Source organism: Clarias gariepinus, chromosome 28, assembly GCF_024256425.1.
Source record: "Clarias gariepinus isolate MV-2021 ecotype Netherlands chromosome 28, CGAR_prim_01v2, whole genome shotgun sequence".
NCBI classification, from domain to species: domain Eukaryota; kingdom Metazoa; phylum Chordata; class Actinopteri; order Siluriformes; family Clariidae; genus Clarias; species Clarias gariepinus.
The window spans coordinates 9,205,540-9,224,726 of NC_071127.1; the positions used below are offsets into that span (position 1 = coordinate 9,205,540).

The window sequence follows — 19,187 nt, forward strand, 5'->3', positions numbered from 1 at the left end:
GTGTGTGTGTGTGCTTGTGGTGAGCAGTGTTCGTGTGTGGGTGTGTGTGTGTGTGTCTGTGGGCTTTCACAAACGAAAAAACTTCATGGTTTCTTCCCCTGTCTCCTCTCAGCGTCTGCAGTGAACAGGACCTTCGTGACATCAGTGGAGTTTCCCCAGCTCTTCCTACTACTCGCTACTTAAAAGCAGCCCAGCACACGGGAGCACCATTATCACTCACGGAAGGACAGACGCTAAGATCAAACTGAGCTCTGCACTGACTTTCAGTCATCAGAAGACTACATTTCTCCTAAAGGACTAACTACTAAACTCTCAGAGATGGCCAGCGATAGTCAGGTGGTGTTGGATGTGGACGGACCCAAGGTGATGATCGTCCGCGAGAAGGCCACTTCTGCTTCACGGGTTTGGAGAACGTGCGGAGTCCTGCTCGCCGTGGCTCTCTGCGCCGCTGCCGCCGTCTGCTTTACGCTGAACAAGGTGAGAATCCTGAACAGAGACGTGACACTGCTTTACTTTTGTGTTAACATTTAGCTCTGTAATAACGTTTCCTCTTTTCCTCTTGTTTGTCCACCAGACGCAAAAAAATGAACCAGATGAAACCCAAGGTGAGCTCAGTTTAACTTTAGTTCCAGACTAATAATTAGTCATTGTTCTCTCTCAGACCTACTGTACAATACAATAGACTTACATCCTTGTTACTTTTCTCGCAATCAGAAATCAAGCACACGCTGAGACAGATCTCCGAGACGGCAAAGGCTGCGATTCATCTCTCAGGTGAGACTGGCTTCATGTTTAAACAGATAAGCTACAGCATTGATTGAGAAGTTCAATTTCAAGTTCTACACACAAAAAAAAAATCAACATGGCATTGATATTTATTACACAAGAGCTGATTTATTTATCATTCTTGTAATTCTAACTTGTTTGAATGTCAGCGTTGACTCCAGATCAATTGCCGAGAAATAAGTATTAAAGAAACAGGAACCCGTGTCTAATTTGCGCTTTTTCTCTCCCTGAAGGTCAATACAACCCGCTGGTTTCCAACAGTTCTGTGGAGTGGTTCGACAACGCAGATCAGTCTTTCTCTTCAGGCTTAAAACTGGAGGGCAACGAGATCAAGATTTTCCGCAAAGGCCTCTACTTCGTCTACAGCCAGGCGTCCTACAGTCTGAACTGCAAGGCTGAAGGCGAGGAAGACGAGGGCGAGGTGATGCACCTGACCCACAAAGTGCAGCGCTGGTCTGATGCCTATAACTCATACAAGCCACTGCTGAGCAGCATAAAATCCACCTGCAAGAAAACACGTAAAGATGGCGCCACAAAGTGGTTCGGTGCTATCTACCTCGGAGCCGCTTTCAACCTGGAGGCCGGAGACCGCCTGCGCGCCGTGATGGACCACAAGCTGCTGCCCCATGTGAATAGCGAAGGAGGGAAAACGTTCTTCGGAGCGTTCTCTTTATAAAGATCTAAGATCTAAAATGCCATAATGTTTTGGGTCTCTGTATTAGTTTCTATGAACGGAACAAGAGAAAAAAAAACCATGTACACTTCTGTTTTATGTTAAGACAGAAGTGTACACAATTGTTGAGGAGAATATTCCTAGTTAGTAGACTTTGCCTCCATTGAGTAAAATTTGTTTAAAAAATTGTGTATATTAATTTAATTTTTATGAAGTGTTATTTATTAATTAACATGTTTATTTATGTAATTATTTATTTATTTATTGACACTGCAATTGTGATATATTTATTTAAATGTTAAGCAAAAAAAAAAATAAAACAAATGAAATTTTTTTTATAATTTTGTGCCGTCTTAATTATTTTGGTTGGAAAATCTGATATTTTTCTTCATACAAGATTTCTACAGCTCTTAGTTTTAATGACTACTTACTTATTTATGGCATTGTATTACTTCAAACTATTCAAGAAAAAAAAAAAGAATTCCATGGTGCAAACAAAAAGAAGAAAGAAATCATTTTGAAGCATTCACGATTAAAGACTTTCTTAACTATTTAAATACATATATGTAAATAATACAACTAATTAATTATACTTTGTTTATAATCCAATGGAATCAAAAAATGAATACAATGTAGCATATTTTTGTAATGATACATCAAAAGCTTTGAAGGTTCTTCAGTTTGTCTTAAAAGATCCTAAAGGAACCTTTTGTTGTTTATGTAAAAAAAAAAATTGATAGTTTGGTATGTTTTACATAAGAAAGCTGCATTACTCAGATTATTACTTAGCTTTGTCATCATGTCTGTGGTTTAGTTTATTAACCGCAGTGTATGCTGGAATACTAGTTGCCCCAGATATACCATGATGGCAGAAGATGATGCAAAACTAGGAAGTGGTCAGAGTGAGCTAAAAAAATGAGCTATAATTAGCCGCGCTTTGAAGCGTTCCCTTTATTCAGGTCATAATTCCCCAATCATTACATGCTGCACTAATGCTAAAGTGAAAGTGCTCTGAATTGACCTTTGCATAATTTTTCAGCAAACAGCCCTTACATCTCCTTACATCAGGAGGTGTGATTTTTCTATTAAAGGGGGGGAAACACCGTTCTTTCACTATATGCTGACTCCATCAACTGGTCCTCCTCCGTAGGTCACATTCACCGCCACCGCGATCTGGGGTCATGTGGCCTGGAAAGTTACACATTTGAAAAATGCGAGGATGTTCTTTTAACAGGCCAGATTTATAGTAAGTGGGAGGAAAGACAGAAGAGGAAAGACAGATTTGAGGTGGAACTGTCAGTTGAACAGGTTTGGGGTATTGAGACCCCGTGGGCTTTCGAAAGCAGAGGATGACCTCTCGATGCCATTTTCAGTGTGCACTTGGAGTAGTGACATTTCCATGGACCCATGTGGCCTTTCAAAAGTGATTGATGTCAATTATTTTAAAAATTATAATAAATGTGCACTTTAAATAGCAAGCAATGCGGGGTACCTGAGCATGAGCTGTCACTTACAATGTTCTGTAAAAAAAGTACCATTTAAAATATAAAGTACCATTTAAAATATATACTGTATATTTTGTCTGAACTGTATATCTAGAGACAAACTCAATTTCAATTCTTAGTACTATGATGGGCACAAAGTAAAGTTGTCCTTATATTACTGACTTATAATAACAGCTTTTACCTCCACATACTCACTTTATGTTATACTTTTACCTACTTATGTTCTTCCTTTCTTTTATTAACTTACTTTTTTCTTATGTGACTTATATATACTTAATTAAACTTAGTTAGTTAGCTTACTTTTTTACCTTTACATACTCACTTTTACTGATTTACTTTTTATCTTTTACAAGCTTACTTTCACTATTTATTTACATACATTTTTCTTATTAATATACTTAGGTACTTGTAATTTTCTCATTTTACTTAGACCTACCTATTTTAGTTACTTACTATCTTACTTTTTTTTTTTACTTTACTTTCATAATTTACGTACTTATGTTTTTACCTACATTTACTTACTTTACAAATTTACCTTTAGTCAGTTTATTTACCGATTTCTTTTGCTTAAATATTTTACTTATTTCACTTTAACCTAATTAATTTTATGTCTTACTACTTTTTACTTACTTAAGAATTATTTTCTACTTGCATTAAAATGTTTTATTTAACTTACTTACATAACTTACTTTCTTACCTTTACATACTCACTTTTACTAACTTAAAACTCAATATTTAAAAGCTTACTTTTAAAAATTATTTACTTACTTTACTTTTTTACTAACATAATTTATCTTTAGAATTTTATTTACACCTACTAATTTTACTCATCTACTAACATTACTTTTCCTGACTTTACAATCTGACTCTATTTATCGGTCTTCATAAATTGCTTACTTTACGTTTGTACTTACCTACATTTTAGGAACTGACAGTACCTAAATTGACTTTAACTTCCCTTCTTTAATAACTTTCTTACTTTAGAAATTTACTTTTACTTACTTTGTTTAAATACTTTACTTAATAACTGTGTTAGTTTTACTTACTCCTCTACATCGAATTGACTTACTTTTGCTTATTTTGTTTTTATTTTTACTTACTTCGCTTATTTATTGGCTTACTTTACATATCCAATTTATTTATTCATTTATACATCCAAACTTCAAAAGACAAATTTTACAAAATTATAAAAAAAAAAGTGAAAAAAAACCTGCCTTAAATAATGTATATAAAATACAAAAGCAAAGCACATTTTTACATGTACGTGGCAAATAATTTCTCCAGAGTCTTGAGTCCTGAGGACATAAACATAAACTCGCACACTCCGCACTTCTCTTTAGCGAAGAATATAAAAGTACTCACACGCCATAGTAGAAAAACGACTTTCTTTATTTATTCATAGACAACAATTCTGTTGCATCTGACAGAATCTGAACATCTGTAGTCTATAATGGTGAATATAAATATACTTTCAATACCACATGGGAATACGATTTACTGTACACACTTTATATCGTATGTGCGAGAGAATACAGTTAACATGTACACATTTGTATGTGCATAACGTCTGGATGATTATAGCTGGAGCTTCCTGTTGATCGATTGAAAGATGCCAGAAATGCTTCCATCTATGAATAAGTGTGAGATAATAAATTATTAAATCACATTTCCTGGTCATTTGTCTTTGTCATAAACATGGCAATGTAAACAGATGAATAACACTGTATTGTGTCATGCACAGAATCCTTTCAGGGACCTACTGTATTCTGTGCAGTCCGAGATGAATCAGAGGGCCATAAAAGAGTCAACTAAAAGCTAAAACTTACCCAGGCCTTGAATCCAGCCTGGAGTTTCAGACGCTAAAAATGATATCCCCCCCACATATACTTAGAAAGAGACAAACAACAGAAGAGAACAGGTACGAGCTTGCTCAGAAAAAGTACCTCAACCTGGGTTTTTCTCATCAGAAGTCAGTATGAAACCACAAGATTGGGATTTGTGCTGAGAGGAAACTGTAAGAAATGACAGAAAGAAATGTGGGGGGGTGTTGTTTTATGACTCATTTTACAGCAATCCCCACTTTTCACTGAACCGTAAGGGCTATTGGGTAGGGTTTATATATATAATATAATTCAGTATATATAATACAGTATATATATATATATATATATATATATATATATATATATATATATATATATATATACTGTATTTACTGTATAATACCTTTATAACCTCCACACTGCTGGACTGCTTGACACGAAGAATACGATTCTATGCAGATTTTCAGATGCTAACTGGATTATAGCAGCGTATACTGTAGATTCAATCTAAAGCTTTCATCTGTGGGCAGAATAAAAGATAAGCTAAAAAAAACAAAACAAAATTAATCAAATCACACACTTGCAATCTGCCACAATAGGCTTTTAAACACGCAATGGTGCAACATCTGCAATCTCCGTAACATTTACTGCACCAAACTGTGGGAGGCCGAGCGGCTGCAGCCAAAACCAATGCGCGTCATTTCTGAGCATCTCTTCAGATTAAAACCATCAAAACATGCTTGCATATAAAATATTGTTTTCTTTTCACATGTTGCTTCAATAATCCTAGCACCACCTTGCTCACCCACTGTAAAATCATTAACTGCCCGAAAATGTTTGATTGTAACATCCTTAAGCGACTGATCCACCTCAAAGTTAGCTTTGAATACCTCCACCGTCTCCTCCTCAACTCAAAAACAGTTAGAAATCAAAGAACCCCCAATAATGTGCTAAACAATGCAACCAAGAGCTGGTGAATGCTTTTCCCGGGTTAATTATGCAACACAACAAGCTGCACGCCTCAGGGGATTAGCAATAACATTGTTGGAAAAAAAGACACCGTTGCAGAATTGACGGATTTCCCTTCTAGCACGTTCTGTGGGGGAACAGAAAAAACGTGTGGTTTAAGATGGTATGATAGTATATTTATTATTATACAGAAAGATTCCACAGCAATTCAGACCTATCTCTTAAATCTTCTAGGTAAAAAAAAAACAACAAAAAAAAACAAAAAAACAAAAACCTTTCCAGCACTTGCTGCTTCGTTGAAAGATGCAGAGATATGCTAAGTGATCTGGTAGCTCAGCTATGAAGACGGTAATTTAAAACCCACTCATATTTGAGATCCAAGATCTGCTCTCTGAGGAAGCCTAGACATCTTCTGGAAGTCACCCAGAGGTAGTCTTTCTCAGAGAAGGAATATTCCCGCACGACTGCATGTATGCAGCAGTGACTTTGATATGACACGATGATGAGGTCCAGCTGCATGTTCCTTCATCTACTTGTTACAAAATGAGCGAACGAACACCTGGGGATAAGACAAGAAAACATCTAGATGATGAAAAGAGTTGTGCCCCTTCTGTCTTTTAAGTTCAGATCTTCTTCGTGCCTCGTTCCTTGATCTTTGTTGCCTCACTTGTAGAGGAGCTGGAGGCGGCTGGGATGGCAGTTGTTGCGGCTGATCTTGCCGTCTGGCTGGTAAACGCTGGTGGAGTTAGAGAAGGTCGAAGGGATGGAGTGATTGTCCGAGGTGGGAAGAGGGTACCCGGGCGGGGGGAGGAGAGACTTGGAGTCGGTGTGAGAGATCGGAAGAGGAGGGGTGCTGTGATTCAGGTTGGTGGACGACGTATGTCTCCGGGAGCGCAAGGCTTGTCGTTCTGAGAGCTGGTTCCTCAGTTCGGACACACGCTCTTCCTTCTGTTAGAGAAAGCAAACGATGGAGACAAATGTTTAACACCTGTATTGATTCATTCATCTGCAGTAACTGGTTTATCCTGATTAGGGTCAATGGTGCATAATATGGGATGGTGTGCTGGTCAAGGGAGCCACAGGGAAGGCATTAAAGACTCAGTTCAAGAATGAACAAAGGATCACGGCGCTATAAGGCCATAGACCTGTCTACTCCACCACTTTGCATCATGACATGGCCAACATGTTTGGATTCCATCTCAGGCCTTATTAGGGGCCATGCACTATAAAAGCAGCACAATGACAGCAGCACTATTACATCACTGTCATCGCTATGATAGTTCTGATGTCTGATAGTGCGCATGTCATAGTGTGTGAAGGGCCCTCTTGTTCTTCTAAAGTTTATAATATTTTTCCAAGGATTTGGGCCTTTTTGAGGAAACCTGGTAAACATTTAGAGCTCATTGAGCTAAACAACTTTCGCAATGCATGTCATGGGCTCAACTCAACAAGCCAGTTATTTGGCAAAATGCACTCAATGCAATTTGATATACTTCTCCTTAGGGATTTATATGATTGTCACCAATCAGCCGTGACGATGTCTTAAACTTATGCTGAAAAGTGGTTCATAACTTCCTGTGTGACATCACACTCTGTCTTTCTGGTGCTTGGGCCCGATCATCGTCCTTGCAACTATTTTATAGTATTTGGTCCATTATGTGCACCTGATCCTTGTGTCAATTGCGTCTTTATATCTGCCATCCTACCACTTTACTTTTTGAAGTCTTGCTATGCATTCCCTTTCATGGGATCTTTACAGTTTGAGAGTTTTCACATGTTTGAAACTGGATTTTAGTAGATTCTGATGATGTAGTTGGGATGGAAACTGGTTTATCCCAATTACTAGATTATTCCTGAGGTTACACACTTTCATCCTGCCTCCTACCACATTACAGATAGGCGCAATCATTTCTTTTTTTAAATACAGGTGTGTATTCCTGACATCTTTTTGACAGAAGGTGAAATGGGGTTCACATGGTATTCTCTACCCTCAGGTCGATCTACCCAACATCAGAAAGAGTTCCAGGCCTGCGAAGAAGTTTCTAATCGGTCTGGTTTATATTGCCATCATTAAGAAATGACATTTTGAAATACACTTTACAATTTCTGCAGCTTGTAAAAAGTCATCCTGGTTCAATGAGACCATTGACGAAATGACATTCAACTTTTATTTTTTCTCATTTGTTCATTTTAGAAGTGTGCTTCTTTCAAGTTGGATTTTGTTAAAAACGTAAGGAAGCTTTGAGCCACTAAAGCTTAAAGCCAAACCAGGACTTTTAAATGGGTATAATAACAGAACACAGTTATGAACGTAAAAACGTTCATTTCTTCATATAATCTCCCGCTACATTAATGCACTTATCCCAGTGTTACACTAGTGCTTGGATACCATCAAGATAAAAAGTTTTCTCAGTACACCTGAGCCACCCATTGGACTCCCCAATTCACGTCTGAGATGCTGGCCTCCCAGGAACTCCCTTAATGACCCAAATATGCGCAAATGTCTTGGAGCGGCGTCAGGCCTGTACAGGGGCATGTGGCAGTAATTCCCAGGAGAATTCCTGTAATATGTAAGTGGAGTTGGTGAATGATTGTGTGTACGCTTCTCACAGACAGATGCGTCTCTTTCTCAAGTTGGCGACAAGTTATTCGTTAATTTTCAAGGATCAGATGTTCTACTTGCTAAATGATCATGGGGACTACTGCAGTGGGTTCCGAGCCACCTCAGCCTGGATGAATCAATCAATCAATCAAACAATTAATCAATCAATCAATCAATCAATCAATCAATTAATCCATCCATCCATCCATCCATCCATCCATCCATCCACAGCTGTTGGGTAGTGTTCCTTAGAGCCTGATGTTTACTTACCCCCCCAAAGAAAGGAATTAGCAGGTGCGCACCACATGTTGCTTGTTACTTTTATTTATTTTTTAAAAAGTAATGACCCATTGTCAGACAGATTGTTCCCTGAGATGGGTGCACAGTTTTTGAAAAGTTGAAAGTAATAGTTTAATTCACCTCTTGGATGATCTTCTGCAGCTCTTTGTTCTCTTGCTCCAGCTGTCGAGATTTCTCTTCGTCGTTGTTATTAGTGGACGAACCCGTCTTCATGGTCTCCTGCTGATCCGACTGCCACTCACCACGTGTGATTAACCTTCGCATCTACCGCACCATACACACAAAAATATACAGCAGACTGACATGTATCTCATCCTCACCCTGGATGCTCACTGATGCACGAGGTTGCTCTACACAAGACATGATAGAGATCGTGTGCTTTACCTTAGGGACAAACAGCACAACCAGGGTGATGTAGACGGAGAACACGATGGCCAGAGAGGCAAAGGCGAAAGAAGCGTCCTGCTTCGAGGACAGGATCATGGTGACAGGAGCTGTAATCATGCATAAAACCTGAAAGAAAGGACAAGCATTGTAGACACAGAGGGAGGAGAAAAAGAGAGGAATGAGCAGAGTAAATCAATAAATATTGACCCATGGTCAGTCATCGCTCCAAACAAACACAATTTCATCCAAAGTGGCAGGGAAAAAAAATAACCTGACATTAACAGGAGGTGATATTTTCTGGTGTGGATCATTAGTTATTTGGACAGGACACAAGGTGCTGGACAACATCGCTCGATCATCACGCTTCATTGCACCGCTCATTGTCGCTACTCGTGGGTGAAACTTTATCCGTGTACAGACAAATAAGTATGCATTATCATCATTTAGGTCTTATTTACGACTCAGAAAAAGCGAGTGTCCCTATAGTTGTTAATATTTAATTAAAGGAAATATTCAGCCTCAATATTAATCTTTCTAATTAACGTGTAATCCAAAATCGATTGCGCAATACATCTTTTAGGTTAAACCTCCTGTTTTCCTGTTGGACTACGTGCTGAGAGCGGTGCAGTGGGATTCGTGCTTTGCTTCATCTCAACCTGAAAGAGAGATGCAGTGGCACGTTAGTCCTTTCCTCAGCGCAGCTCTCTGACCTTCTTATCCTTATCTGAACACTTTGCTCCAACAGATCAACTTCCAGCGATTAAACGTTCATGCTAATACCATCATGTACTGAACATGCAGCAGACCTGCCCAGCCAAAGCCTCATATACTGCAGCTGTGTCGGGTTTCTCATGACGCTGGAAAAAGGTGAGTGACTAAACTAATGACATCATGTTTAAAAAAATTATTTTAATAAAAAAACAATTTAGAATAAATTTTTTTTTAAAATAATTAAATACAAATATTTTTTAAGCATCTAATGTTTTTGTTTTTTAAGAACAAACATCTGTATATTATACCTGTTTATTTTATGACTTCATTATTAACATGAATTTTTTTTATTTCCAAACATTGATATTAAATAAAAAAAAGTTAATTTTACAGCATAAAAGCAACATCTAATGTTAAAGAATATATTAATGTTTATACCAAAAACAGCCTGAGAAGGTTGTGCAGGATGTCCAGTAAAACTAAGCAGCTAATTTTCTTATTAAACTTCACAAATTGTACCTTAGACTATATTTTAAGCAAACAGCCATCACACCAATTATTGACTTTGTTTCATTTATTACTGTTTGTAATAGTATTTTTGAGTTGCTGTTGCTTGTCTTTCGGCTGCTCCAGTCATTGGATCGCCCATCTTGGCACAGGATTTGCCCCTCCTGACGCACTCCTGCCATCCTATCCGGGCTTGGGACCGGTACTGCAGGTTTTTGGCACTGGGTGGGAATTGAACCCATGCCTCTTGTATGGCAGGCGAGAAACCTACCCCCCAAGCCACCAACCCCACTACTGTATTACTTGAGTGTATACGACTTTTTTTTATCCTTGCTCTACAGCGGTTATTTGCATCTGCCTGAAACATCTGCACTGTGCGTTATATCAGAGTATAAGCCACGTCTATTTAATGGCAAGAGCCAAATTAGGCTCAACCCCAACAAACCAGCAGAGCCGAGGAAGAAGACGACAGCGGGAATGAAACCAGAGTCAGTCCGAAAGCTGCTTGTGAGCTGGAATGATCGATCGAGCCGGAGAGTAGCATCCTGCTCACAGCAGTGATTTTGACTCAGCATGGTGTTAGCTGCTCAGCAGTCTACAGTGTTTGAAGTTATAGATTTCTGAAAAGCCCACAAACCCAAACTGTTCATGGGTTGTCAGTGTCTATGGTTGAGTAATAGCTTCCGCTCGCAAACAGAAAATATCTGTGAAAATGTAAGATCAGAATGTGTCATAAGGCTAAGCTGAACCTTCAAAGAGTATCTGACATCATGTTGGATTCATGAGTAGATTTTATTCCAACGAATCTCACAACAAACACTGTAAAGACTCGTAAATTAGGACACGCAGCGAAGCACAGAGGCAGCGTTGACCTTTTTGTCGTATTTTTATGTTAATATTAAAAACTAAAACTAAAAACAGCAATATAGATTTTATGTTGTTGTATATATGTACTGTATACGTGAAGCATCGGAATGTAAAAGGGCACATGTAAATTAGTCCTGTACATGCTGTCAAACTATTTCAGGGCTTTAATAATAATAATAATAATAATAATAATAATAATAATTATTATTATTATTATTATTTGCATTTGACACAGTATATAAAAAACATGGTTATGAAGGTTGCCAGATTGGACAGATTAAATCCACCCCATCATCTCATACATAACCAAACTGCATCTAAGTTAATAATAAATAACATGTATTAACACTGTACAGTATTATTCACTTTCTTTTAATATCTCAAGCTACGAGACGCATTCCTGCAACCCAATTTTTTATTAAAGTATTGTTTTTAGTGTTTACCCTACGGTTTCAACATTTAAACAGGATGTAGGTATAAAACTTTAAAAAGATTTTAATATATAAATAAATAAATAAAGTAAAACAACCAACGCTTTCCAGTCTTGCGCAAATCCGGTTAATGCATTACTAGCTAAATATCACGTCCATGCGGGTTTTTCCGCTGCGCAGGTAGTTTTCGACAACAACGTTCCAACCCACCATTTTTCTCCATCTATATATATATATATTTTAACACGGTTAGACCACTAGTGTCGGTTGTTTACTCATAACTGTGACCTTTATAAGAACATGCATACGGTTGATTTGTTATTCCGACTAAATTCAAAAGCCTAAGCATCAGCAAAAAAAAAAAACTGTACACACTTCAGGAAAAGAAAACTAGTATGATGTATATTGTATTCATTTAATATTAATAATGTTATCATATTATTATCATAACATTATCATACACATCAAAATATAATGTATAGCACCCAAAAATTTAGTATTCAAATATTTTCAAGTTTTTCTTTTCCTTATAAATATATAAATGGTCACATAGAGTTACATGCAAGCATCGCTTTTATTCATGCATGACTTTTGCCTTTCTGACACAATGCAGTTCATCCATTAAATACTTCACCGTTCACAGACGCACCCAGAGATTAAAGTGGATTTATGACGGTTAAATGCACTTTGATGTATTATATATAATATATAAATATTAGTATATATATATATATATATATATATACAGACTGATATTTTTAAAACTTTTTTTTTGTTTCCTATGAGAAGACATTTATTCTATGAGTAGCATGTTTGAGGTTCTGCTGTCAGCACTTTGTATATCCGGTAACATGACGTGCTGCAGGGTGGGTTTTTTCAAACTTTTTTTTTTTTATTAACTTCAAGAGTGAGAATCCTAGGTGTTAACAGAAACTAACTTTCATCTCATCCCACAACAATGTAACTATAAACAGATTAAGCTTTGATTACTTGTCATTGTCTGCAAACTACTGCAAGATAAAAGTAAAAACTAAATTCTTCAGGACTTGGTGTTACAGGAAAACAGTCGACTCGGGGTGTTAAGATTAATTCTTCCGTAGGACACACGTCACGAACCGTTCCTCTAATGTTTTCCTATAACCTTACTGTATATATCCTTTACAATAAATGAAAGTTTACACTAAATCAATTCTATTGACGTGAAAAAAAAAATCTGATGTGTTTAAATCTTTAGAAGTCTGCGGGAATGTTAATAAGAGACTTCGTCTTTGCTGATGAGAAATAAAATCTATTCGACCTTAGACAGATCCTGCAGTGAAAAACTATATTTTTTGCACTTTCATCACCCTGTGAAATTTTAATTGCTTTAACATTTAGCCCGGAACTCCAGACCTTCGCTTAGTATTAAAGAGGTCGAACATATCACGCTCTCTCGAGGCGTTTTCATCCGACAACCAGCGCGCACTTTACATGTAATCTTCTGAGACATGGCTGATTTTTAAAAGCGCTGCCCCGAGCATTCACCTTTTTTTTATGTGAAGGAAAACATTTTCCTTTTAGAAAAGCATACAGTGTGTTTTTCACTTTACTAAGGTCACAGCAGTAAGGTGCTGAAAATAAAAGTCTTCTTACCAGAGGTGGCAATAAGGGAAAGGTGAAATGACTTAATAAATTCTCTGGGAAATGTTAAACCACAAATTCAAAATAATTGCTAAGGTTAAAGCAGAAAAGCTGTTATATTTTATAAGTGAAGAAGGAACCAAGGGATGAAGGGAAAAAAACCTGGCAAAGGCTAACTAACGAAAGGTCACAAGCTACAAGTCACATTGATGAATTATATATATATATATATATATATATATATATATATATATATATATACGTATATATAGATAGATACATATAATTTCCATTGAACAGTTGAAATTGAAATGTGTACTTATATATAAGTATGATTTTGATTATAAAATTATGTTAAAATGGATAAAAGGATAAATAAAATGGCATGAAAAAGGTACAGACACATCATGTCACAAAAACAAGCTCACATATAAGGTAAAAATTGTAATCCTAAAAGAAAATCTGATATGTACAGTGGTGTGAAAAACTATTTGCCCCCTTCCTGATTTCTTATTCTTTTGCATGTTTGTCACACTTAGATGTTTCTACTCATCAAAAACCGTTAACTATTAGTCAAAGATAACATACTGTAGTTGAACACAAAATGCAGTTTTTAAATGATGGTTTTTATTATTTAGGGAGAAAAAAAATCCAAACCTACATGGCCCTGTGTGAAAAAGTGATTGCCCCCCTTGTTAAAAAATAACTTAACTGTGGTATATCACACCTGAGTTCAATTTCTGTAGTCACCCCCAGGCCTGATTACTGCCACACCTGTTTCAATCAAGAAATCACTTAAATAGGAGCTACCTGACACAGAGAAGTAGACCAAAAGCACCTTAAAAGCTAGACATCATGCCAAGATCCAAAGAAATTCAGGAACAAATGAGAACAAAAGTAATTGAGATCTATCAGTCTGGTTAAGGTTATAAAGCCATTTCTAAAGCTTTGGGACTCCAGCGAACCACAGTAAGAGCCATTATCCACAAATGGCAAAAACATGGAACAGTGGTGAACCTTCCCAGGAGTGGCCGGCCAACCAAAATTACCCCAAGAGCGCAGAGACAACTCATCCGAGAGGCCACAAAACACCCCAGGACAACATCTAAAGAACTGCAGGCCTCACTTGCCTCAATTAAGTTCAGTGTTCACGACTCCACCATAAGAAAGAGACTGGGCAAAAACGGCCTGCATGGCAGATTTCCAAGGCGCAAACCACTTTTAAGCAAAAAGAACATTAAGGCTCGTCTCAATTTTGCTAAAAAACATCTCAATGATTGCCAAGACTTTTGGGAAAATACCTTGTGGACCGACGAGACAAAAGTTGAACTTTTTGGAAGGTGCGTGTCCCGTTACATCTGGCGTAAAAGTAACACAGCATTTCAGAAAAAGATCATCATACCAACAGTAAAATATGGTGGTGGTAGTGTGATGGTCTGGGGTTGTTTTGCTGCTTTAGGACCTGGAAGGCTTGCTGTGATAGATGGAACCATGAATTCTACTGTCTACCAAAAAATCCTGAAGGAGAATGTCCGGCCATCTGTTCGTCAACTCAAGCTGAAGCGATCTTGGGTGCTGCAGCAGGACAATGACCCAAAACACACCAGCAAATCCACCTCTGAATGGCTGAAGAACAACAAAATGAAGACTTTGGAGTGGCCTAGTCAAAGTCCTGACCTGAATCCTATTGAGATGTTGTGGCATGACCTTAAAAAGGCGGTTCATGCTAGAAAACCCTCAAATATAGCTGAATTACAACAATTCTGCAAAGATGAGTGGGCCAAAATTCCTCCAGAGCGCTGTAAAAGACTCGTTGCAAGTTATCGCAAACGCTTGATTGCAGTTATTGCTGCTAAGGGTGGCCCAACCAGTTATTAGGTTAAGGGGGCAATTACTTTTTCACACAGGGCCATGTAGGTTTGGATTTTTTTTCTTCCTAAATAATAAAAAACATCATTTAAAAACTGCATTTTGTGTTTACTTGTGTTATCTTTGACTAATAGTTAAATGTGTTTGATGATCAGAAACATTTTGTGTGACAAACATGCAAAAGAATAAGAAATCAGGAAGGGGGCAAATAGTTTTTCACACCACTGTATTTGCATATATATATATATATATATATATATATATATATATATATATATAACTTTTTCTTTCATCTTACTCAACCAAAAAAGACTTCCTCAGCTGGGCGTCTAATTGGGAAATTTTCAGAATGATAGAAACAGATGGAGAGACAGACAAGCTGAGAGACTCACAGAGACGTTATAGATGGCCATCCCCACAGCTCGGTGGTCATTTATCTTCTCTGTAGAGATGGATTTGGTTTCGTAGGCGAGGAAGATGCCAAGGAGCAGCAACAAGCCCTTGTAGCCGTAAACCACCCCTGGAATGGCAAGGAAACAGCAAGGTCATACAGCAGAAAACAAACAGGAGCTACAAAAAGTGCTGTGTTTTATCCATATCATATCCTTTCCTGGCTGCCGGAAAATTGATCAGAAAATCTATCAAAATCTTGGCCTGTTTTTTTTTTTTTTTTTTTTACTTTGAAGAAAAGTGAGCGAGTGTACCTGTATAGCCAGATGAAACGTATTAATTGATAATATTTCAAAAGCACAGCTTTAGTAATTTTCATGGTAATTTCCGACTCCTGTTCCCAAGGTCAAGGCCTTGTAAATGTGCCTCACACATGCATTTTAATCAGTCTGTGATCAGGGGACGCAGACCGGTTTAATCTGTTTTATAGAGGATGTGATTAATATGTTTCATTAGTGTGCAAAATGACGTGAAATGAAAAACCTGGGGAGGGAAAAAAAAAAACCACACACACAAAAAAAAAAGCTAAATTCCCAGTAAGAGTTACAGTATTACATTTCCTGTCACGTATGGCAGTGATAAAAAATATAAAAAAAATCTGGATCTTGATCTGTCAGTGCTTCAAATATTCCTATCTGTATCTGTATTCGGATTTAAACCTGAAGTCTGAATTTAACTCTGTCTAACTCATTAATACAAAGGAATACCATTTTCTAAGGTTGAGTATCTTGTTTATGCTAAGTGCTACTTCTTTCATCATCAGCCAAATACACCTTCCTGTTTGGTAATCGGAGAGTGAATCATGAGAATGAGAAAATGAAAAAAGTAGATCAGATAAAGGTTAAGTTTTGTCTTAAAATGACTCCAGATTCAGTCCAGCTGTTCCAATCAATATCTATTGGTGCAGGTGTAACTTTTTCATTACGCAAGTAGCTTATTTAAAGCTGTAAATCTGGCGCAGAACTGTTCATATCATTTACTCAACATTTTGATTCTCACTTTATGTATAGTGCAGGTTAAAGTACTGAAAGATTTGAATAATTTCTGTCCAGCAGTCGATTTAAGACGCGCCCACAGTTTGTTCTACTCAACATTTTGATGGCATTAATGGCCACAGCACTGGTGGCTCAGTGGTAGGTGTCTTGCCTGCCACACGGAGGGCCTGGGTTCGATTCCCAGCCAGTGCCCAAACCGCCCAGCCTGGATGCAGTGCTGGTCCCAAGCCCGGATAAATGGGAGGGTTGCGTCAGAATAGGCATCCGGCGTAAAACCTCTGTGCCAAGTTGTTGTGCAGACTGGATATTCTGCTGTGGCGACCCCTTGCCGGGAGCAGCCAAAAGACCAACAACAACAACAATGGCCGCAGACAAATTCCAGAAGAACTGGCAAAAATTTATTAAATCCTGACCAGCCAGTTTTGTGTGATGCTGTGACAAAATCCTGCTGGACAGACATACAGATATACAGACATAAAATTGAAGCTATCCTGAGACGTAAAGATAATCCCAAAAAGAGCAATGTCTGACCAATGTACAGAGAAAACCATTCTTTCATTCATATACAGTAGATGTGTTCAGTCGTGAACTGCATCAACCCCTTACCCAGCCATGTGTTCATCTTCTCAGAGCTGCAGTGCTCCAGCAGAGGCTCGATCAACACATCCAGGTCTTCTTTAGGCGCCTCTCTCGTAAACTTCTTCTCAAAGAGAGAGAGATACAGAGAGAAAAGAAAAATTGAATCATTTGTCTGATGCTTTAAACCAAGTCCCTCTGTTTTAACAGCTTTCAAAAAAAATCCTTAGCTTTAACACCCAAAAACTCACACATTTGAATTCCTGCAACAACACATACTGTAGATGTATGTACTGCGAAACAGTACCTCCTCTGTGATGTGCAGCGGATCCACAATCTGCCAGATCATGAGGGACAGGACGTCAATAACCAGGAGCACACCAACCGTAGCGTAGAGCTTCCAGGGCTCCAGATGCTGCTCGAATACACAAAGACCAACAAGTCACCTTTTCTCATGGGTAGAAGCCATTCGACTGGACAGCAAAGGATTTATGACCCCCATAACCGGCGTGTGCACAGAGGACTTGAGGAGAAAACAAGTGGGCCATTACCGCAAAGCCAATTCGGCCCAGTGCGGAGTGTAGATCTTATACGAGTGTCAGGCTTCGATTGAAAGCATTACTCTTTTTACGGAGTCAACGGCTCCTGCTCGCGTTTTATGTTATGGATAGCTGTGTTTGTGACGAACAAAAGCCATCTCGAGAATGATCAAATGCGGGAAGGTGTCATTGTCACTGTTTCGTGCTCTCACACAAGTTGGTTTTGTCGGCGTGTACTCTCACTTCTCAAAATAACAGACACCTGCTCTGTGCCTGGATCTGGATCTGTGAGGGACGTGTGAGATTAAAGCCATCGGCGCAATTCGAATTCAGCGCAGCATGTTTACTTCCTGTTAGGATGCAATTTTTGAGGTGATGATGATCCATCTCATGCATAATTGCACCTGACTGAAGTGCATTTCTTTAAGTAATACTACGAGGGAATCTGGTTAACCGTCTGAGACCTTTTGTTAAGGATACATCGATATAGATGCTGGTGTTTTGTCTCGGTCTAAATGATTGATACTATGACGTAATGTCAACCATACCACCACCATTATACTATAACCACCACCAGCCTGAATCATTGACCCAAGCCCGAATGGATCCATGCTTTCATTTTGTTGATGCCAAATTCCGGCCACCAGAATGTCAAAGGAGAAATCGAGACTTATCAGACAAGGCAACGTTTTTCCAAACTTTTGTTGTCTGATTTTGCCGAGCCGCAGTTTCATGTTCTTATCTGACAGTGTGCTTCATGGTTGGACCTGATGTGCTTCCAGAGATGCTCTTTAGCATAACAAGGGTTACTGTTGCCTTTTTCTCAGCTCGAATCAGTCTAGCCGTTCTCCTCTGACATCTGGCATTGACAAGACAGAGAACTGTCACTCACTGGATATCTTCTTTTTTTCAGACCATTCAGACCCTATTTTTTCTATAAATTCCCAGTGGATCACCAGTTTACTGTCACTTAAATCATCTTTCTTCCTCATTCTGGGGCTCGGTTTGAACTCCAGCAGATCGCCTTGTCTTGCACAGAAATATCTAAAGTTGCTGCCATGTAATTGGCTGTTTAGATATCTGCGTTAACCAGCAGTTAAACAGGCGAAATGGCAAGGAAGCACTGTATAAGCGGCATAAGCAGACTGCAAGAATATCAAAAGGATGAATATCAGCGTGTTACCAGAAAACAAACGCCCTTATAAAAAAACGTATGGTGTTTAAACACTATCTTTAAAAAGGACGCATTATGAAAAAATTACTTTTTTATCATTTTAGACATTCTAATGAGTTTCCAGTTACCAAAGTGCGGAAAAAATCCTTGTGTGTTCGATATATCCTTATTGTGACCTCATATAACCCCTCCCCCAAGTTGTGCTTAGCTCTGCAGGTGTCTGGAGGGGTATGACTCAGCAGTAACTTATTTACACAGACACTGAAATGGCACGTTCGGAAGAGGAGTAAGTCATCTGAGACCTGTGATTTTTTTTTCCTTTATTTCCCCCAATGTCCATTTCCTCCCCGTCACTAGGGGGCTCCCACATTAAGGCTACTACCACTCAGTCAGGAGGGCCGAA

At 38.3% G+C, this 19,187-nt stretch overlaps 2 protein-coding genes across 2 annotated transcripts in view; one reads left to right on the forward strand and one right to left on the reverse strand.

The window, feature by feature from the left end:
* The first annotated feature begins 205 nt into the window (after positions 1-205).
* On the forward strand, positions 206-1,659 carry tnfa (tumor necrosis factor a (TNF superfamily, member 2)). Its single transcript, XM_053490102.1, has 4 exons — positions 206-477; positions 575-605; positions 715-774; positions 1,020-1,659. Exons 1-4 carry the CDS (start codon positions 319-321, stop codon positions 1,460-1,462), a joined length of 693 nt encoding a protein of 230 aa, XP_053346077.1. The 5' UTR covers positions 206-318; the 3' UTR covers positions 1,463-1,659.
* Positions 1,660-5,148: 3,489 nt separating this feature from the next.
* The window catches only part of gabbr1b (gamma-aminobutyric acid (GABA) B receptor, 1b), a 98,339-nt gene continuing 84,300 nt past the window's right edge, over positions 5,149-19,187 (reverse strand). The window contains exons 18-23 of the mRNA XM_053490380.1: positions 17,379-17,486; positions 17,102-17,195; positions 15,443-15,570; positions 9,043-9,171; positions 8,779-8,922; positions 5,149-6,704 (exon numbers count right to left, since the gene is read on the reverse strand). Of these exons, the coding sequence (XP_053346355.1) occupies positions 6,420-6,704; positions 8,779-8,922; positions 9,043-9,171; positions 15,443-15,570; positions 17,102-17,195; positions 17,379-17,486 (888 nt within the window). The 3' untranslated portion in view covers positions 5,149-6,419. The remainder of the gene's footprint in view (positions 6,705-8,778; positions 8,923-9,042; positions 9,172-15,442; positions 15,571-17,101; positions 17,196-17,378; positions 17,487-19,187) is intronic.

Bases quoted from the DNA above. Each gene is read 5' to 3' on its own strand.
- tnfa (XM_053490102.1), top strand. From the start codon at position 319: ATGGCCAGCGATAGTCAGGTGGTGTTGGATGTGGACGGACCCAAGGTG. The intron at 606-714 runs GTGAGCTCAGTT...TCTCGCAATCAG, and splicing joins TGAACCAGATGAAACCCAAG to AAATCAAGCACACGCTGAGA. The intron at 775-1,019 runs GTGAGACTGGCT...CTCTCCCTGAAG, and splicing joins GGCTGCGATTCATCTCTCAG to GTCAATACAACCCGCTGGTT.